At 43.1% G+C, this 22399-nt stretch overlaps 1 protein-coding gene across 4 annotated transcripts in view; it reads left to right on the forward strand.

Moving 5' to 3' along the window:
* PLEKHA1 (pleckstrin homology domain containing A1) overlaps positions 1–22399 on the forward strand; it is a 60202-nt gene that overhangs the window by 15236 nt on the left and 22567 nt on the right. For all 4 annotated transcript variants that reach the window (XM_032951902.2, XM_032951904.2, XM_032951901.2 and 1 more), the window contains exons 4-9: positions 220–265; positions 5671–5768; positions 11205–11348; positions 11672–11827; positions 13497–13565; positions 14450–14514. In XM_032951902.2, coding sequence (XP_032807793.1) covers positions 220–265; positions 5671–5768; positions 11205–11348; positions 11672–11827; positions 13497–13565; positions 14450–14514 — 578 coding nt within the window. The remainder of the gene's footprint in view (positions 1–219; positions 266–5670; positions 5769–11204; positions 11349–11671; positions 11828–13496; positions 13566–14449; positions 14515–22399) is intronic.

The raw sequence follows: 22399 nt of genomic DNA on the forward strand, positions 1-22399 counted from the left end.
GGTTTCCCGTCTCTCTGAATGTGACAAAAACCATGCTTGCTGCAAATCTGTGTCTTCGTTTTATCAAGTATTTGACACAACGGTCGTTTTGGAGTCCTGGCCATAGCAGGAGGCGGCACTCCAGTGTAGCGCTGCCTGTCGCCAGTGGAGCGCCGCCGGTTCGCTGAGCCGCATCCGCAGGCCTCGATTGATGCTCACAGGAAGGTTTTCTCTCCCCAGGTCAGCGATGCAACAAAGGTGCGGCCCAAGGCAGAATTCTGCTTTGGTGAGTGATGTCTTGGTGTGTTTTGCACGGCGTTTTTGAAAAAAGTATGTAAAAGCCGTCGCGGTGGGAATGATCGCGCCTCACGGCAAGATGAAGGGCCTGGGTTCGATTCCTGGCTCGAGTGCCCCTCTGTGCAGGTTCTACGTTCTCTTTCCCCCTGTTCTGCTCGGGTTTCACATGAGTTCTCCCGTTTTGAGTGCTCCTGTTTCCTACCACAGCTGGAAGCATAGACCGTCATTGGTATTGGTCAAATATGAAACATTATCTACAAATAACTCATTTGAATCTTGACTTAAAGCTTTCGTGACTGCAGGAATTCATATTCTTTGGGTCTTTTGGTAAAGTCACGTAGATAGGTTCAAAGAAAAAATCAAAATAAATAAATAACTACGACGTTTCGATTGCGACACAAGTGTTCGTCATCAGGAAGAAAAGAGACGGGGAAAGCTGCTGAGGCAGACTGTTTTAAAGGTTTAAAATGGGTGTAGCCCAAGGTTCATAAACAAAGTGGGCGGGGCTAGTGATGTTAACGTGAGAAATTAGCATGTTAATGTAGGATCGGAGGGCGACCACGGTGAGGGTGCAGAGGTGGCTATGTTACTGTGAGAGATTAGTATGTTAATGTAAGATCGCAGAGCAGCACCGGCGAGCGAGGTGGCTGTATTAATGTGGGAAATTTAAACCTGTTAATGTAAAATCAGAGAGCCGAACATTAAACAACTAACATCGGAAGGTGGTAGGATCGGAACATCACAGCCAGTTATGACTTGAACTGGTTGATAACATCCTTCCAATCATTGCTCAGTTTATACCCATCTTCTCGATTGAAGTTGTGTCTGTGTCATCATCACCTGACCATCATCACCTAGCCGGTGAACTGAAACACATACACCAAGCCCTCAAGATGAATTAATATTCAGACTACACAATCCATAAAGCCATCACCCCAACCGTTGGGAAAGAACCATCTGAAGACCCAATCAAAACCATCACCTTGCCATACATAGCAGGGGTCACCAAAAAGATCTCCAAAAGCATGAGCAAACACACGATCCAGATTCGATTTAACACAGTACATAAAATTCGTGATCTGATCCCATCTGTAAAGGATGTGATCCCTGACATGCAATACCCCGGTGTCTACAAACTAAGCTGTCTGCAGCAGTAGTTACATTGGGGAAACTAAGCGACATGTCTCGGACCGTGTTCGTGAACATAAGACAGATCTGAAACACGGTAGGACCAATACCTCGGCCGTGGCTGATCATTATTTTAATTTACGTTAGGCTCACACGAAATTGATTTCTCTAAGACGAAGGTACTTTGCAAACCCACTGGCTATCAACAAATATTCGTTTATCATGGGACCTCCTTTGCCAGTACCAAAATAGGAGAATAGGTTTTTCCCCTTTTATCTGGCAACAAAACAGGTGTTAAGTTGTTAAAACACCAAACTGATAATATATGCATTGTCTTTGAAACTGATTGGTCCACACCAGAGACAGCTTTCTTAGTCTCAAACGGTGTTAGACCAGAGAACGCCTTTTGGTGTTTTAACAACTTAAGACCTGTTTTGTTGCCATATAAAAGGGGAAAACCCTAATCTCAATGAACGAATCAAAGATTCATGAACGAATCAAAGATTCGTTCATGAATCAAAGATTCGTTCATGAAGCCATCTACAGACACAACTTCTATCACTCGCCAAGCTCGACGTTGCTGCTCTGATCTTCCATTAACATACTAATCTCTCACATTAACATACTAATCTCTCACATTAACACACTAATCTCTCACATTAACATACTAATCTCTCACATTAACACACTAATCTCTCACATTAACATGCTAATCTCTCACATTAACATACTAATCTCTCACATTAACATACCAATCTCTCACAGTAACATACTAATCTCTCACATTGACATACTAATCTCTCACATTGACATACTAATCTCTCACATTAACATACTAATCTCTCACATTAACACACTAATCTCTCACATTAACATACTAATCTCTCACATCAACACACTAATCTCTCACATCGACATACTAATCTCTCACATCAACACACTAATCTCTCACATCAACACACTAATCTCTCACATTGACATACTAATCTCTCACATTAACATGCTAATCTCTCACATTAACATACTAATCTCTCACATTAACATACTAATCTCTCACATTAACATACTAATCTCTCACATTAACACACTAATCTCTCACATTAACATACTAAACTCTCACATCAACACACTAATCTCTCACATTGACATACTAATCTCTCGCATCAACACACTAATATCTCGCATCAACACACTAATCTCTCGCATTGACATACTAATCTCTCACATTAACATGCTAATCTCTCACATTAACATACTAATCTCTCACATTAACATATTAATCTCTCACATCAACACACTAATCTCTCACATTAACATACTAATCTCTCACATCAACACACTAATCTCTCACATTAACATACTAATCTCTCACATTAACATACTAATCTCTCACATCAACACACTAATCTCTCACATTAACATACTAATCTCTCACATTAACATACTAATCTCTCACATTAACATACTAATCTCTCACATTAACATACCAATCTCTCACATCAACACACTAATCTCTCACATTGACATACTAATCTCTCACATTAACATACTAATCTCTCACATTGACATACTAATCTCTCACATTAACATACCAATCTCTCACATCGACATACTAATCTCTCACATCAACACACTAATCTCTCACATTAACATACTAATCTCTCACATCAACACACTAATCTCTCACATTAACATACTAATCTCTCACATCAACACACTAATCTCTCACATCAACACACTAATCTCTCACATCAACACACTAATCTCTCACATTAACATACTAATCTCTCACATCAACACACTAATCTCTCACATCAACACACCAATCTCTCACATCAACACACTAATCTCTCACATCAACACACTAATCTCTCACATTAACATACTAATCTCTCACATTAACATGCTAATCTCTCACATTGACATACTAATCTCTCACATCAACACACTAATCTCTCACATCAACACACTAATCTCTCACATCAACACACTAATCTCTCACATTAACATGCTAATCTCTCACATCAACACGCTAATCTCTCACATTAACATACTAATCTCTCACATCAACTCACTAATCTCTCACATTAATATACCAATCTCTCACATTAGCTGCCTAATCTCTCACATCAACACACTAATCTCTCACATTAACATACCAATCTCTCACATTAGTTGCCTAATCTCTCACATTAACATACTAATCTCTCACATCAACACACTAATCTCTCACATTAACATACTAATCTCTCACATTAACATACCAATCTCTCACATTAGCTGCCTAATATCTCACATTAACATACTAATCTCTCACATTGACGTACTAATCTCTAACATTAACATACTAATCTCTCACATTAACATACTAATCTCTACTCTTTGGTTCTATTCGGTAAAGTCACGTAGGTAAAAAAATAAAACAACAAAAATCACGACGTTTCGGCCACAACACAAGCGGCCTTCATCAGGTGAAGGGACCAGACTGTCTCGAAGACTGCGCTGGAGTGAAACAGAGCCAAGCTCAGACCACGACCTTTAAGCTGTGTGAGAGGGATTAGGGTGCCTTGACAAAGGAATTAGCATAAAAAATAGCATTTGATTGGCGGCTTTAGCATGATGAAAGGTGCAGCTCAGTGATCGGCGACGGCATTGCAACCGCCTGTGCTGCGAAAGTTTGGGGTACCACTACTTGAAAAAATATACTGTACCAATGAAAATTAGTTTAATGTTTGGTTCGATTTAGAGCATCTTTCCAATGGTTGCTTAATTTGAAACCGTCTTCTCGGTTGAAATTTTGTCTGTGTTTGTAGATCTGAATTGCCTCGTGAACAAATCTCTGATAAAAACCTCACAGTAACATAGCCACCTCCGTGCCCTCGTCGTGGTCGCCCTCCGATCTTACATTAACATTATGCTAATTTATCACATTAACATTTCTCGCCCCACTCACTTCGTTTATGACCCTTGGGCTACACCCATTTTAAACCTTTATAACAGTCTGCCTCAGCAGCTTTCCCCCTCTTTTTTCTTCCTGATGACGACCGCTTTTGTTGCGATCATAACGTCGTAGTTTATTTTTTATTTTATTTTCTTTGAACCGATCTACGTGACTTTACCGAAAGACCGAAAGAATATAAGAATAAGTCATATTTAAAAATACTTTTTTTAAAACACGCATTAATGAAATGTACCATACTCATAATGGCAGAACTCCACGACTCTAGGAAGTGGCCGCAAAGCTTGCCATAACGTAAGGGGCCATGGTTATTTACAGCCAACATGAGTTGACCGTGGACAATTAGACCCAAGTCGAAACATAACATATAAAAAATAATGTTTAAAAATATATATTTTTTTAATAGAATGTAGTATTGTCATCAGTATGACATAAGTATACCAAGTTTGCAGTCGATACCACATTGGGAAGTGGGTTAAAATTTAGTTACAAGATTTGAGGATACAACAACAACAACAGACAGAGTGAGTTAAATAAAAACGTGTAAAAAGAGTCTTGAGAATCGGTACGGCTTTGCTGGGTAAACAAGCCAAGTAGTAGTAATAATAATAAGTAAACTAGTTGGATGCATTGTTTTGGAAGGATTTTTAAGTTTACATCACTTCACACGTTTGAGGTATTGGAACAGGCTTCTGATTTTTGGTGGAGTAGAGACCAACTTGGCACAAACTGAGCGGGGTATTTTTTATTTCCCTGCCAGCACAGACCCCAGGCCCCTGGTTTCTTAACCCTGACCGCTGTTGCTACACGTGCTGCTTTGATTATTTTGGAGCCACAAATGCTCTCATATTTCCTCTTTCTATCACCTGACACTCGCCTTGCTTCAGCTACTCAATCTCAGCCTCTATATTCCCGAAGCAAAGCCGTTCAGCCGTGCAAGGTGGCACATGCCCCGAATCCATTATTCTGGAGACAGATGTTTGCTGGATCACTTGGGTATACTGTACAAGGGTTATACCTCATCGGATTCCTCCAGTATAAATAAATATTCTGAATCTGAGATATGTGAACCTCCCAAACCTTATCAATGTAGCCATGAGGTAAGTGCGGTGAGCATTGAGACTCATTAAGGATTTCCTGGATGAGTTAAATCTATACATTGCCCCCTCACACTTTTGTACTGGCAGAATACTCCTTGAAATGCACGTCATTGATGTCATTTTGACACGTGCGTAATAAATGTTTGATAAGACTCTATTACCGTGCATCATAGTGCACCTTGCCCCTTTGGGTCTTTGTGATTGTAGTTATCAACTCAGGGATGAGGAGATTTTTCCTGCAAGCCAACGACCAACAAGACCTCATTGACTGGGTGGAGGCCCTCAACAATGCCAGCAAGATCACGGTACGTGCCAGAAGCCCTGACTGCGGCGGTGTGCTTGTGAGCGTGTGCCCCGGGAGCACCCTGCTGCGCTGCCCATGGTTGTGTGTGAAAAGGGCCGCAGTTCGACCGCGACTGGGGTGGCGATTGCGTGTCCCAGCGGCCCCGCGGTCGCCGCTTGTTGCAGAGGTTCGCGGTTCGAATCTCTGGTCTGCCGTGATCAATACTGCTGCTGTGGGTATATTGACAATGTTGACGCTACGCGCCATCCGCTTCACTCACAAGTGGACGTTAAAGATCCTTGACGCCGTTCACGAGAGTATGCCGTTGTGTGCCGACGTCTGGGTCCAACTTTTCCAAATTCGATCAATTACCTGCAACATCACTCAATTGGGATTAAACTAAAACTAAACACGAAATTTAGCACTCTTCTGAAATTCGTGGACCGCCAGGCAAGTGTCTAACTGTGTCGTTGGCCGACTGGTTTTGCATCACGTAATACTTTCTTAGGTTTGTTGAATTCTCGTCTCTCATCTTCCTGTTGTATTTACCTCCGTGCAGTCTAACGTTCTCTATGTGTTGCGTTGATGTAACCTATGTACTCCCTCACTGTTTTTTTTTTTTTACACCTGATGAAGATCGCTTGTGTTGCGGTCGAAACGTCGTGATTGATTTATTTTAATATAATTTTATGGTATTTCTACATACGTGACTTTACCGAAAAAACCAATGAGTAATTTTATGCAGTCACGAAAGCTTTAATTCTTTATTAAACCTTTTTATTTGACCAGGTATGGCCCACTGAGCTCTGTAGCTTTTTTCAGAAGCGCCCTCACATTTTTTAATTACGTCCATTGTGAAAACATGGGAACAACCTCCTGAAAGAGTCATGAGACTCACCGAGGCTTTTCTGGATTAGCAAAACATCATAATAAATACTTACATTTCTGTCTGTGTGTGGAGTGGTGTTGCAGTGGTGAGCAAACTATGCTACAATCCCAGAAATTTGGTATCTGAATTTATCACGGGCTGTGTCTATGTTATCTCAGCCTTGAATGAATACTTTGGTGTGCAAACATTTGTGGAGACAAATGTGGCCAGAGGTGGTCCTGACCACAGCACCCACTTTGTGCACCGTGTAGGCCTTGAAAGGTGTTCCCTCACGGTACTTGTGCCTCCAGTCTACACAGCTCAACAGGGGATGCTGTCTGCACAGTCAGAATAAATAGTTCAGTACAACCATTCTTTCAGATTATGCATTCTCAAAATGTTTTTCCTTTGCTTGTGAAGGATTTAAGCGTCCTAGCCAACTGTGTTTGATTTCTGCGTGCTAAAACAATGGGTGGTATAAATAACATTCGAGGAAAGATGCCGTGTGCTATTTTGGGCATACGGTTACATATGGGGTAATTTCCTCTGCGCTCACTGTAACACATTAGTGAGATGCGGTAGTGATCCTCTTGCAGTCTTATGTTGCATTGAGTGGGGTTATGGTCAGGATCAAAAAGGTTAGGCTATGTTCTGTTGGTTGATAATGGAGACCGTGTTTTGTGGTGAACCCACTGGATAAACACCGATGCCTTCCGTGTGTCCGGCAAGACAACACAGTGGTAAAGCTCGCGGCTCGCAGCAAGAAGAGCCTTGTTCGATTCCTCAATTCTGGCCCCTTTCTGTGTGGCGGTTATATGTTCCGTGTGGTGGTTGTATATTCTGTGTGGCTGTTAAATTTTCTCCCCATATTCTGCACAGAGTGAGTGTGTGAATGTAGGTGTGTATATGTTTAATACAATACAAAAATAACCTGCAGTGCCACACAGTGAGTCTGAAAACTTGTTATTGTGCACTCTTGAGTCCAATCCATCACCATCTTTAAGGGACAGAACAGTGATCCAATCCCCGAACCCCAGGAACAAGTTTCCAGGTTTTCTGAGAACAATTCCGCAAACGAGGAACCCCATAAAATCTTGACAACAGTTATAACAACATTTTAGGGCAGAACAATTCCACAAACGAGAAGGACGAAACACAAAAATAAAAAATCCTAACATCAATAATAACGGCAAGGAAGAGAGAGAGAAAAAAAATACAATCCGACTCGCGTTGCTCGAAACCCGATCCCAACGCACCCCCACACACACAGGAAGATTCCTATTTACGGAACATGGCACATTTCGACCGGGTCCTTGACGCCGATCCATCCTTGGGGGCGAACTTTGTCTTCTCTCCGGGCGATGGAGACGTGCATAAAAGCCCTAAAGGGGTTGGCTCCTCCCCTGTTTCTTTAGAAGACGTGGACCGAGCTCCAGCCAGTGGTCCATCGCACACAGTGGGATCCCGTGACTCCGCGGCCTTCAGGGGCTCAGAATCTTTTGGCGGCACAACACAATCCTTCTGACGCACTCTCTCTGTGGCCGATTCCTCCAACTCGTTGAACACATCAGACACCGGCCGTACAGTGCTTGGAGATGATCCGTCAGTTTGGGGAAGAACATGGTTTCAGACGTGACGGATGTACAAATCAACGGTGACGCCCCACCTGTATACCCACACACTGTGGCCGTTCAATCTCCACCACTTCCACAGGACCCTGCCATGACCGATGCAGTTTAGGGGACGTGCCCAGGGGCACCTGCGGGCAGTGCAACCATACCCTGTCCCCGATGGCCCATGGAAGCACACGCTCATGCTGCCCCGCGTTCTTTTCATTGGCGGTATTTACCTTAGCCGCGTCGCGTGCTGCCGACATGCAACTCAGCGTAACCTGCAGGGGCATGGGCAAGGCCGTTTTTCCATTACCCGCCCGTCATGCCCAATTGGACCTCCATGGGGGGTTCATTCTCCCTCCTGTGCATAAGGAAAAATGGCAAAAATCCCGTGGAAGCGTGTGGGGCCATCCTGTACGCTGCCAAGACTACATGTGTACAGACTGCCCTATGTGAATTCATTACAACCGGCTGGTCCACAGGACGAGTTCCACAGGACCTGAAGGATGCCCTGGTGGTCCTAATTTTTAAGAAGGGGGACTACACTGATTGCAACAATTACTGTGGCATTTCTCACGTCAGTGTGCTGGGAAATGTCCTGGCAAGGATTATTCAACATTAACTTGCCAGGCACGCTGAGGAGAGGCTTGTGGAGCCCCAATGTGGTTTCAGGCCAGGGCAGTCCTGCATGGATCCCATATTCTTGGTCTGTCTGCTAGCAGCAGAGGTGTAGGAAATATCAACAGGACCTACATCTCTGCCTTTTCTTCCTGGTCAAGGCCTATGATACTATCAATAGACCAGGGCTCTGGATTATACTTCATGTTTTGAGAGTCCCAGACCCTCTGTTCACAATTATTAAGGACGTTCATGTTGGTGGGAAAGCCATGAGTAAAGCTACGTGGCCCAGAGTCAGAGATATTTCCTGTTCATTTTTTGGGTGCAACAAGGATGTTCTCTGGCCCCTACACTATTTTACATTTTTTTAATTATATAATTCGAGATGTTTTACATGGCTGTACTGGAGGAGTTTCCATTTTTTTACAGATACCATGGGAGGCTGATCGATGCTCTTGTGCAGTCAAGGGATGGCCTCCATGTTATGTATACCGGTGATCTGGTAATTACTGCTCATTCTGAGGAGTTGGAGATGCTACTGCTGAACCTGGAGCGTGCTACAAAGAGATGGGTTCTTACCATTAGTTCCACCAATACAAAGCACCTGCATGGGTATTTTTATATCATCAACACATCCACTCGTCATGAGTGATGGAGCAGTTGTGCAGAGAGTAGAAAAATGTTTGTACCTGGGCAGTATGCGTATGACCAGCTTCGTTTTGGTAGAGGAGGTATCACTCCAAATCAGTCAGGCGGCATTATATTTTGATCAACTTCACAATTTTGCTTGGAAGATACCTGACCTATTACTCCATACAAAGTTCCAGGTCTTCTCTAGCCACAGTTATGCCCTGTGCTCCCTTTATGCTTGCGAAATGTGAAGCCCTTTAAAGGAACATCTGTCGGTTTGAAACATTCAGGCTGGTTTGCCTCCCGGCAAGACTGGATTGTGAGCAGCTCACAGATGTTTGAAACATCTGAACACAGTCCCATCAGTGAGCTCCTCTGGCAGGCGAGGCTATCTTGGTTGGGTCATGTATCCTGCATGCTCACCCACTGCATGCCCAAGCAGCATCTGTTTGGCCGGATAGATGGAGCAAAATGGGTGCGGTATGAGCTGGAGAAGAGATGGGCTGATGTAGTACAGAAGTATGTGGAGCTGAGTTGACTTGTTGATGACTGGATACCAGCGGTGTCAAGATTGTCCTCTGTGGAGGAGGCTCGTGAAGGATGCTACTGGGCAGTTGGATGCAGTCGACCTCCAACAACAGAGGGTAAAGGAGCGATGCTCAGCAATGAGTGTAGCACCAGGCAGCTAAAATGCTGTAAGTTGGCACATTAGAGAGCACAGGTGGTAGATCTGGCCGACATCAACCCATAACACCTGAGTCTCTTCTGTGACCTGCCAGCGAGCCTTTGACACTTCACCTGGCCTCAAGGTACACCATGCCTGGCACACAGTGAAGTGACTTTTCCACCACTTAGTAGCTTCTAGTGGTTGTTGTGTGAAGTATGTTCCGCTGTTCAGCGTGAGTTCCCTCTGGGTTCTCCGGTTTCCTCCCATAGCTAAAAAAACACAATCTAACCAGTATTGGCCAAACATTCTAAAGCTGAAAAATTACAAACAGCTTACTCAATTGGGATTATACAGCAACATCATCCCCTACCTCGGAAGCCTGGTGGAACACTGCAAGACATTACCGGGTAGACTTGCATGAACAATAATAATAATATCCACACACGACTAAGTTTTTTGTGAGTGTCATGAATGTATGTATTTTGAACTTCTTTTGCACTTTACGTACATGTTTCTCTGTGTCTTTGGCTTGTTTACATAAACTACCTGGGTGAGGTTTGCAAACGTGAATGTGGCTCAACATTTTGTACGTCACAGGGCTGGCGTATATGTTATGTTGGCTCAATAACTGAAGAAACATCTAGTTTTACGCTCTTGCCAATTATGATTTGCATCTTTGAAACATGTCTTTTTTTACTACGCCAAAATAACAAGAAGAGCCATTTATTTCAAATTCGGCAAAAATCTAAATTTCAAGAGCCGCAATGCATGTAGTGAATACGAGATGGTGGTCCTCCTTAATAAACAACGTCACAAAGCAGTTCCTTAAAGAGCCGCAGGTCGCCGACCCCTGCTGGAGATCATTACTAATACAAACTGTGTTCTATGGGAACGAGTATGCAAGTTGTTTATCATGACGTTCAAAAGGCAGGCTTTGTTACTAGCGAGCACGAGGGTGCTGGTTGTCGAAGCCCTCTTAATGAAGCCGGCAGTGTTGTTGTCGTCGTGGTGGTATGCGGAGGATGCCCTCTCATAGTGGCGTCGTCGTCGTGTCTCCCCCAGGTGCCCAGGCCGTGCACCCCGTCCTCGGCGTGCGGGAGGAGCTCCGTGGCCATGGAGGCGGCGCTGCTGCGTTCCGCTCACGCTGGGCCCTACCGTACCGAGGTGATCGGCGGTGTCGTGCTGCAGCTGCCCGTCTCACAGCCGGTGGGTGCGAGGAGTGTGACTGAGTGAGCTAGTGTGATAGAGTGAGCGAGAGTGTGAGTGTGAGCGAGAGTGTGAGTATGAGAGAGTGAGCGAGAGTGTGAGTGTTCGTGGTGGATGTGGTGTTGAGGTGGTGGACACGGTGTTGAGTTGGTGGACCCGATGTTGAATTGGTGGACGCGGTGTTGAGGTGGTGGACGTGAATGAGGTGGTGGATGTGAATGAGGTGGTGGATGCGGTGTTGAGGTGGTGGACGCAGTGTTGAGGTAGTGGACGCGGTGTTGAGGTGGTGGACGCGGTGTTTAGGTGGTGGACGTGGTGTTGAGGTGGTGGATGCAGGTGGACACTCCGTCAGTGTGGAGCAGGAGAAACCCGGATCCCTGCGCCGCACCCAAAGCCAGTCCCCTCGCGCTGTCCACCGCGAGTCGCCAACTCAGCCGTTTGCACTGAAGACGGGCTACTGCGTCAAGCAGGGGGGCATGGTGTGTACCACAGTCTCAGCGTGTTGATGCTCCTACCACTGCTGCTAGTGCTGCCCTGTTACACCAAATATTGGACATTATTAATGCATAATTCGCGTGTGTAGTACAACTCTTTTTACCCATTATCTTATCAACATTGTACAAGATGAAACTGTTATTGTTATTACTATTCTCTGGACTTTGGCTGATGTCAGGAGCTAAAGGATGTTTAGTGTCACCACACCTAATGTTGTCTTCACCTCCGTAGCCTTAGTTGCGTTTGTGTTTTATGTATGTTGACCTTGTTTTGCACTTTACGTAGCCAACCTTGCTAATCGGAGGTGCAGGTGGCAATCCGAGGTGTGTTGTGTCTCTGTGCCGTGTTTCTGATGTTACTGTGGCTTGCGATGTTCAACGTTTTGAGATGCAGTTTGTATGAGTAACATTATTATTTGATTTGAAGCTTTCTTGACTGCAGTAATTACTTTCTGGTTCTTTCGGTAAAGTCACGTAGAAAGAAAATAAATTTAATAATAGAATACGACGTTTCGATTGCAACACAAGCAATCGTCATCAAAATTTACCAGGCTCTCATAAGTCCATTCGCTCTTTCTCTCCCCCTGCCGCCGCGGGGTGTATTTCCACACAGCTCTAATTTAGCAATCTTTGGAGAACATAATCAACCAGGCTATGCGTTAACTGTGTGTTAGCCGACTCTCTGCGTTGCATTGCATTACATTTCCAAAAAAATGCTAAGTTTGTGTTCTTAAACTGCCTATTTCTCTCTCTAAAATTTACCAGGCTGTCATAGGTCCATTCGGTCTTTCTCTCCCCCGGGCACTTCGGGGTGGATTTCCACACAACTCTGTCTAAACAACAAAAATACCAGACTTGCTGGGTCTTTCTCTCTCCCTGCCGCTGCGGGGTGGATTTCCACACAGCTCTCTCATTGACATGCTAATTTCTCTGCTCCAGCAGACCCACCTCTCTCCCTGCCCCACCCCCCCCCCCCCCCCGTCTCTCTCTATTTAAGGCGACGACACAGAGGCATTGGGTCTCTGTGTGTCTATGTTGTGTGTCACTGTGTGTCTGTTGTCTCAATCTGCTTGTGTGTCTGTGTGTCTCCATGTCTGTGTTTGGTCTCTCTCTCAAATGTAGTTCTACCTAATGACTGCTTGTGTTGCAATCGAAATGTCGTATTCTATTATTTAATTTATTTTCTTTCTACGTGACTTTACCGAAAGAACCAAAGAGTAACATTATTGTATGCTCCAACCCTGCTCAGTCCTCTGCATGAAGAGTGGGAAAACCTTCCGGTGTAGCCGTGGCATTGAGGCCTCATTTCACAAAGCAACGCAGTCTGCGCGCTCACTGGCACTGCTGACGCGTGCACGCACGCACCAACTCAGAACCCTGTGGGAAGCCACAAGGAAGCTAACGATATCTGGAGCTCCATTCTCTAGTCGGTCGTACTGGAGACTCCCTCCAAATACAGCCTGTGCACGGTTTGGCTACGTAGGGTGCCAAAGAAGTTCAACATACATACCTATCCTGAGCCTATCTCTCATTGCTATGGAGCTTTGAAATACACTCCCCACTGAGTCATTGTATTGTCTGTACCTTATGTTTCAGCATTTAGAAATATACATTTGTGTTACAAATTTTGAAGTCGTGTTTTTATATTTTACAGATGAAAACCTGGAAAAGGCGCTTCTTTGTACTGAATGAATGCACCATCAGTTACTACAAGTCTGAATTTGTAAGTATTCATATGCTCCATAAATGAAAGTTGTAAAGTGAAACGAGTTTAATTGTGAGGAAAGATGTAATTCATTGACAGGAGAATTAAGCCCTTTCGAGGGCGAATCTCATTGCAATTAACTTTCTCAAAAGCTGGCCAGTGCCCTCTGCTGGCCACGTCACGGCGGTGACGCGGGGCCGCCTCTACCGTGGCAGCCCCCTCTGCGGCCGGGGACGTCTCTCGCCGTATTGGCGGTCATTGGTATCCGAGTACGACGCTCACTCCAGTAACTAGAGTCCAGAGTCCAGGATGACGGACTTCGAGGTCACCGCTTGCTCCCATCCCGACTAGTGCTCGGGCGACTCGCGAGTCCCATTGTGGCTCCGTATGCTCGCCCTGCGGGCTTCACAGCGGCAGTGAGTGTGCGGAGTGCCGCGCGGCTGGCGCCGGGCTGCTTGGCGGTGGCCGCATCGTAGCGACGCGCGCTGCACACGCGGGGTGTGTGTGCACTGCCCTTCTGTCCCCTGCCCTCTCTCGCAAGCTAAAACTTCCTGCTGGTTCTTGCCTGCCAGTTTGCATTTTGGCAGCAAAGGTTTGGCTGCGCTTGTGGATGTGGCAGAGTGGCCGACTTGCTGGCACAGCCCCCACATTGCCTTGAGACCACGCTGCTCTCGCTCACTTTCGTAGCCGTCTGGCTAACAGCAGCAGCTACTTATCAGCAAGAATCTGACAGCTCGTTAATGATGACGACTTCGATGAGCCACTAATTCACCGGCGAGATACAGGTTGCAGCTTTGTTTGGAGGTGGTCGATGTTAAAGTAACATTTTTCAAGAACAAATGTTATATTTGACATAGGTTCTGTTGAAACAAGTCTACGGGTTCCCCTCTGCTTAATCACAGGAGAGAGACCCTCTGCGCACCATTCTAATAAAGGACGTAATCAAGGCAAAAGAGAACAGCCATGGGTAAGGTGTGTGTGATGTGTGTTTGTTTTTACGTGCGTGTGTCTGTGTTTATTTGTGTGTCTGTGTTTACTTGTGTGTTTGTGATGTGCGTCTGTGTTTACGTGTTTGTGTCTGTTTACTGGTGTGTTTGTATTTTTCGATTTAAAGCTTTCGTGACTGCAGGGATTCATATTGGTTCTTTCGGTAAAGTCACGTAGAAGGGAAATAATAAAATAATAAAAATAAAACAATAAAATAATATTAAATTCTCACGACGTTTATGTAGGATTAGCAGTAATAAAGGGAGGGAAATTTTTATAATAAAGAACTGCATATCAAGCTAGTGCATTGTGGGGAACAAAAAAGGAGTTTCTAAAGAACTGCAAATACCCCACTACCATACAATAAACCGATTGAAAAAATATATAAACTACATCAATATCATCAATGTACTCAATATACTCTCCAATAAGCTGAGCTATTAACATTAAGTAACTGGGTATACACTACACTATATAATGACTACCATATAGTAAACTGATAAAAAAACTAAAATATAAACTCCATAAATATGAATTATGATTTAAAGCTTTCGTGACTGCAGGGATTCATATTCTTGGTTCTTTCGGTAAAGCCACGTAGAAGGGAAACAATAAAATAATAATAATAAAAATATAAAACAATAAAATTCTCACGACGTTTCGACTGCAACACAAGCAATCATCATCAGGTGTGTAAACCACAGCAAATTTTCTTGCTGTGGTTTTCACACCTGATGATGATTGCACATTTTCTGGCTGTGGTTTTCACACCTGATGATGATTGCTTGTGTTGCAGTCGAAAGGTCGTGGGAATTTTATTTTTTATATTTTTATTATTTTATTGTTTCCCTTCTACGTGACTTTACTGAAAGAACCAAGAATATACATCAATATAATCAATAAACTCAATATACACTCCAATAAGCTGAGTTACTAACAATAAGTCATTATACATTACACTTCTATGTCGAAAAAAGTGGCGTTTTTTTCCTTAACGTTAGCACCACGGAAAGCGGTGAGCGTTGTTCAGACGGAAGAGTCCATCTATGCTCGGAACGGAGGAGGGGGGAGAGAGAGAAACAACCACGGTGCGCTGCTCTGTCCTGTGCTGCGTTACAACTATGCTATAAACTAGACTACTATACATTACAATATCATACCTTCCAATCTAAACTACACTGTATAATATCGTATACACAGCCGAATATAAACTCTAACATGCATTATATTGATATGCCTCCAACTAAACTTTTTTCTACATCACACGACTATACACCGTACTATACACTGCCATAGACAAACCCCAACATTGAATTATACACTGCGTTACTATACACTACCCTATACCTTAGACCAGGGGTCACCAAACTTTTTTCACAGTGGGCCGGATAACTGAAAGAATGACGAGCGCGGGCCGCATAATCATTCTGTTCAATACTTGCAAGCCAGAACGAAAGCTCGGGGAAAAAAGACGAAAAACTAAGTTTAGCATTCCATGTTAATCATGGGTGAGTGGCGTGCAATGCACAAAAAACAAAGACAAACAACATTTATTTACTAAAACGTTATCAAAGAAGGCGACGTTAGCAAAAAGATAGATAGTTACATCAGACCTAGTGTGCACATATCCGAATCTCACAAACTAAGCAGCAAAAAAATGTTAGTGAGATTTGTGAAACTGACGTTTGGCTTTCAAGATATCATCAATGTTTGGTTTGGAATTGCTGCATCCAATCAAGAGAATTGCTTTCAAATGTTCATCAGTCAATCTCGTTCGATGTGTTGACTTCACATACTTCATTTTTTAAAATGTTTGCTCACAGACATAAGTTATTCCAAACACTGATGCCATACCAGCGGCAAATTTCTTCAGTTTCGGAAACTCAACATCAGGTAAGCAGCGGTAAAATTCAACAAGTTTTCATTCTCTGTGCTCTTTTTCAACAAGTCATTTGCTTGCAAATCAATGAGCTCCAACTGTAGTTCAACTGGCACATCATCAAGGTTACAATCAAACGGATTCTGGAACAGAAGAATGTCACTCAATTCTGTCAAGATCTGAAAATCTCTTCAAAAAATGCTTCTTCAAGTCACGAATAATCTTTTTTGGAAAATCGAGGTTGACATCTTCAGCGATTGTAGCGCAAAATTCTTTGAAACAGTGAAAATGAGAGAAGTTTTCTCTTTCCAGTTGTGCTTCAAACAATGACAGCTTTCTCCAAAATCCTTTGATGTTTCTGTAGAGATCACAGACGAGGTTATCCTTTCCCTTAAGTTTCAAGTTCAGTTCATTCATGTGGGATGTGATGTCGACCAAAAATGACAACTTTGACAGCCAGGTAGGATCTGACAGCTGTGGATCAGCTCTATCTTTTTCAGTGAGAAAAACATCTATTTCGTTTCGGAGCTTGTAAAAACGAAACAGGACTTTACCGCAGCTGAGCCACCTCACTGCTGTGTGATAAGGCAAGTCACAGAAATCAGAATCCATTTCTTCAAGAAAAGCCTGGAACTGACGGTGATTGAGTGCATGTCCCCGAATGAAGTTCACAGCAGAAATGACTGGTTTCAGTACACAAGAAATATCTAAGTCTTTCCCACAGAGTGCTTGCTGATGTATAATGCAATGTATGAACAGAGCACCCGGAATTTGCAAATCTTCCATCTGCGTCCTGATCTGCCCCACCAGACCCTTCCTCACTCCAGCCATGTTTTTTCCTCCATCAACTGTAACACCTCGAAGCTGATTCCACTGAAGGTTATAGTCTTGCAAAGTTTTTTGCACTTCCATGAAAATGTCTTTTCCAGTTGTTGTTCCATGCATGCTGCAAACGGATGCCAACTCTTCCATTATCTGAAAGTCCAAATTGACACCACGAATGAACACGAGAAGTTGTGACGTACTCGAGAGATCAGTAGATTCATCCAGCGCCAGAAAATACCACAACAAATTCCTAGCTTTCTCGCGTATTTGTAGCACAATGTTCTCTCCAAGTTCTTCTGTTCTCCGCACAACTGAACTTGCCGAAAGGCTGATACTTCCAAACAAATCGGCTTTCTCAGGACACAAGTCATTTGCTGCTTCCATCATACACTCTTTGATGAAGTTGCCATCAGTAAACGGTTTTCCTCGTTCTGCCATCTTATGCACTATTTTGTAACTTGTACGAGTTACAGATTCCTTTTCAGCAAACTTTCTTTGAGTTTCTAAACCACGTTTCATGGACTCATATTTCTCAGAGCGTAACTTTCCAGAAAACTTTGAATATGTTGATAGATATTCTTAGTTTTTTCGGTAAAGTCACGTTGAAGAGAAACAACAAAATAACAAAATATATATAAAACAATAAAAAATTCTCACGACGTTTCGACCATAACTCAAACGGTCATCATCAGGTGTGTCGGTTTGCATAAATTTATTTTGAAAACGGCATATTTATTAAGATCTTTCAACAAACTCCGGGATAAGAAAGCTCAGCTGATCGAGTCTCTCACCTTCCTGAAGAGATGCCGCGACTCTGGGGTAATACCAATCGCATTTACACTCACCTCTGCTACTGTAACTTCTTCTAATGCGAAACGAATTCTTTTCAAAACTAGTTTAGCTCTTATCTCAGAAAAAATCAGACTTATACGCACAGAACTAGATCAGTTAGACAAGACACTCTACAAATCACACTTATCATTGACGGCAATAATGTCCACATCGGATTGGGAACATGTAGACAATATGACTGCCTCTTCAGCTGCTACGATGTCGACCAAATGTAAGGAAAACCTGATTTCCAAATTTAACCTCCTCTTAAACAAAAGACCGGACCCACACACCAAAAAGTTAGACGTTAATAAAGTCGTAATTAATCGCAGTAACAGTTCTATTTCCGATGGTCTGAAATCCGTTTTAGCTAAAGGTCTAAACTTTGCAGTCACACCTAAACACATACCAGTTAATGATATAATTGCCCAAGTAGACGTTGCTCTCAGGGGCCTGGGTCACATCGCTGCAGACGTAGCAAGATCTGAAATCGCTGCAACCCTCAAAAACGCTAAGATGCCAGCTAGCAACCTCAGCAAAGATGAGCGTTTTGAATTATATAAATTAAAAAAGAGGAATGATATTGTAGTTCTCTCAGCTGACAAAGGCAATGCTACTGTTATCATGGATAAAATAGAATACAACAACAAAATTAAAGAATTACTCGACGATGGTAGTTATACAAAAATAAAAAGAGATCCCACCAACAGCCTCGTCACACAAACCAACAAAATAATTTCTGATTCAACCACATTAATTGATCAATCTAAACAGTTTTCGTTGAAACCTTCTGCTGCCAGGCCACCAAGATTATACGGCTTACCAAAAATACATAAAGTTGATACACCTCTTCGTCCCATAGTCTCTACTATCAGCTCCCCCACCTACAAACTAGCTCGTTTTTTGTCTGAAATCCTGCGTCCTTTCACTGGAAAGACCACCTCTGCGGTACAAAATTCTACTCACCTGGTATCAACAATCAAGGGTATTTCCCTGTCCCCAGACGACCTGCTTGTCAGTTTTGATGTAGTTTCCTTATTCACCAAGGTTCCTGTACCTGACACCATTGCAATCATTGAAGACTTGGTTCATCAAGGACTAAACACTGAGGTACCCCCCCTGGTGAGACACTGTTTAACCAATACATACTTCACTTGGAATGGAACTTTCTACAAACAAACTGAGGGCACCCCAATGGGCTCCCCCCTTTCTCCAGTTATAGCTAACATTTTCATGGAGAAATTTGAGACTGACGCCATCCAGACTGCCACTCTGCGCCCAACCTTATGGAAGAGGTACGTGGATGACACTTTTGTCATCTGGCCACATGGCCGGCCTGCTCTAGACAAATTCTTCGACCACATCAATTCCATACACCCAGCCATCAGATTTACCATGGAAGTCGAAATAGATGGCAAGATACCTTTTTTGGATGTCCTAATTAAAAAGAGACCTGATGGTTCAATGAGCCACTCTGTCTACAGGAAAGCTACCCATACGGATGCTTATCTGAAACCGGATTCCCACCACCATCCATCACAGAAGAATTCTCTCATCAAGACTCTGTATCATAGAGCCCAATGCATATCCGACCAGGAACACATAAGCAGTGAACTCAAGCACGTACACCAAGCTCTTAGGGCTAATGGTTACTCCGACTATACAATCCGCAAAGCTATCACTCAAACCATGAAGAAGAACCCTCTTGAGGAGCCTTTCAAAACCATCACTTTACCCTACATTGCTGGGATCACAAAAAAGATCTCCAAAATCTTGAATAAACACAAGATCCAGGTCCGTTTCAACACATTACATAAAATCCGTGATCTGGTTCCGTCTGTAAAAGATGTGATTCCGGACATACAATACCCTGGTGTCTACAAACTAAGTTGCCTCTGTGGTAGTAGTTACATTGGAGAAACCAAACGCCATATCTCGGACCGCATTCGTGAACATAAAGCAGACCTTAAACACGGTAGGACCAACACCTCGGCCGTAGCAGATCATTGTTCTAATTCAGTAGGCTCACATGCCATTGACTTTTCCAAGACGGAGGTTCTTTGTAAGCCATCTGGCTTCCATGAGAGATTCGTTCATGAGGCTATCCACATATACAAACACAGAGACAATTTCAACCGAGAAGATGGATTCTATCTTAGCAATCATTGGAAAGATTTGATAAATCATTTCAGTTCTTGATTGATTGTTCACGCTTACAGTGCCTTTCAGACAGCTTACATAAAAACAAATTTCGTCTCCCCCCTCCTCTTTTCAAAAAATAGATGGACTAGTCCTGGCAAACTGCCATCGTTGCGCGTGACGCAAACGTTATTTTTATATATATAAATAAATATGCCGTTTTCAAAATAAATTTATGCAAACCGACACACCTGATGATGACCGTTTGAGTTATGGTCGAAACGTCGTGAGAATTTTTTATTGTTTTATATATATTTTGTTATTTTGTTGTTTCTCTTCAACGTGACTTTACCGAAAAAACTAAGAATATGAATTACTGCAGTCACGAAAGCTTTAAATCAAAATTTAATCGCCTCTACGGGGAGGGTTTTCACATAACTTTAAGATCTTTCAACAAACTCCGGGATAAGAAAGCTCAGCTGATCGAGTCTCTCACCTTCCTGAAGAGATGCCGCGACTCTGGGGTAATACCAATCGCATTTACACTCACCTCTGCTACTGTAACTTCTTCTAATGCGAAACGAATTCTTTTCAAAACTAGTTTAGCTCTTATCTCAGAAAAAATCAGACTTATACGCACAGAACTAGATCAGTTAGACAAGACACTCTACAAATCACACTTATCATTGACGGCAATAATGTCCACATCGGATTGGGAACATGTAGACAATATGACTGCCTCTTCAGCTGCTACGATGTCGACCAAATGTAAGGAAAACCTGATTTCCAAATTTAACCTCCTCTTAAACAAAAGACCGGACCCACACACCAAAAAGTTAGACGTTAATAAAGTCGTAATTAATCGCAGTAACAGTTCTATTTCCGATGGTCTGAAATCCGTTTTAGCTAAAGGTCTAAACTTTGCAGTCACACCTAAACACATACCAGTTAATGATATAATTGCCCAAGTAGACGTTGCTCTCAGGGGCCTGGGTCACATCGCTGCAGACGTAGCAAGATCTGAAATCGCTGCAACCCTCAAAAACGCTAAGATGCCAGCTAGCAACCTCAGCAAAGATGAGCGTTTTGAATTATATAAATTAAAAAAGAGGAATGATATTGTAGTTCTCTCAGCTGACAAAGGCAATGCTACTGTTATCATGGATAAAATAGAATACAACAACAAAATTAAAGAATTACTCGACGATGGTAGTTATACAAAAATAAAAAGAGATCCCACCAACAGCCTCGTCACACAAACCAACAAAATAATTTCTGATTCAACCACATTAATTGATCAATCTAAACAGTTTTCGTTGAAACCTTCTGCTGCCAGGCCACCAAGATTATACGGCTTACCAAAAATACATAAAGTTGATACACCTCTTCGTCCCATAGTCTCTACTATCAGCTCCCCCACCTACAAACTAGCTCGTTTTTTGTCTGAAATCCTGCGTCCTTTCACTGGAAAGACCACCTCTGCGGTACAAAATTCTACTCACCTGGTATCAACAATCAAGGGTATTTCCCTGTCCCCAGACGACCTGCTTGTCAGTTTTGATGTAGTTTCCTTATTCACCAAGGTTCCTGTACCTGACACCATTGCAATCATTGAAGACTTGGTTCATCAAGGACTAAACACTGAGGTACCCCCCCTGGTGAGACACTGTTTAACCAATACATACTTCACTTGGAATGGAACTTTCTACAAACAAACTGAGGGCACCCCAATGGGCTCCCCCCTTTCTCCAGTTATAGCTAACATTTTCATGGAGAAATTTGAGACTGACGCCATCCAGACTGCCACTCTGCGCCCAACCTTATGGAAGAGGTACGTGGATGACACTTTTGTCATCTGGCCACATGGCCGGCCTGCTCTAGACAAATTCTTCGACCACATCAATTCCATACACCCAGCCATCAGATTTACCATGGAAGTCGAAATAGATGGCAAGATACCTTTTTTGGATGTCCTAATTAAAAAGAGACCTGATGGTTCAATGAGCCACTCTGTCTACAGGAAAGCTACCCATACGGATGCTTATCTGAAACCGGATTCCCACCACCATCCATCACAGAAGAATTCTCTCATCAAGACTCTGTATCATAGAGCCCAATGCATATCCGACCAGGAACACATAAGCAGTGAACTCAAGCACGTACACCAAGCTCTTAGGGCTAATGGTTACTC

This window comes from Petromyzon marinus, chromosome 11 (genome assembly GCF_048934315.1).
Source record: "Petromyzon marinus isolate PM22_M1 ecotype Great Lakes invasive population chromosome 11, UKy_Petmar_22M1.pri1.0, whole genome shotgun sequence".
Classification (NCBI taxonomy): Eukaryota; Metazoa; Chordata; class Hyperoartia; order Petromyzontiformes; family Petromyzontidae; genus Petromyzon; species Petromyzon marinus.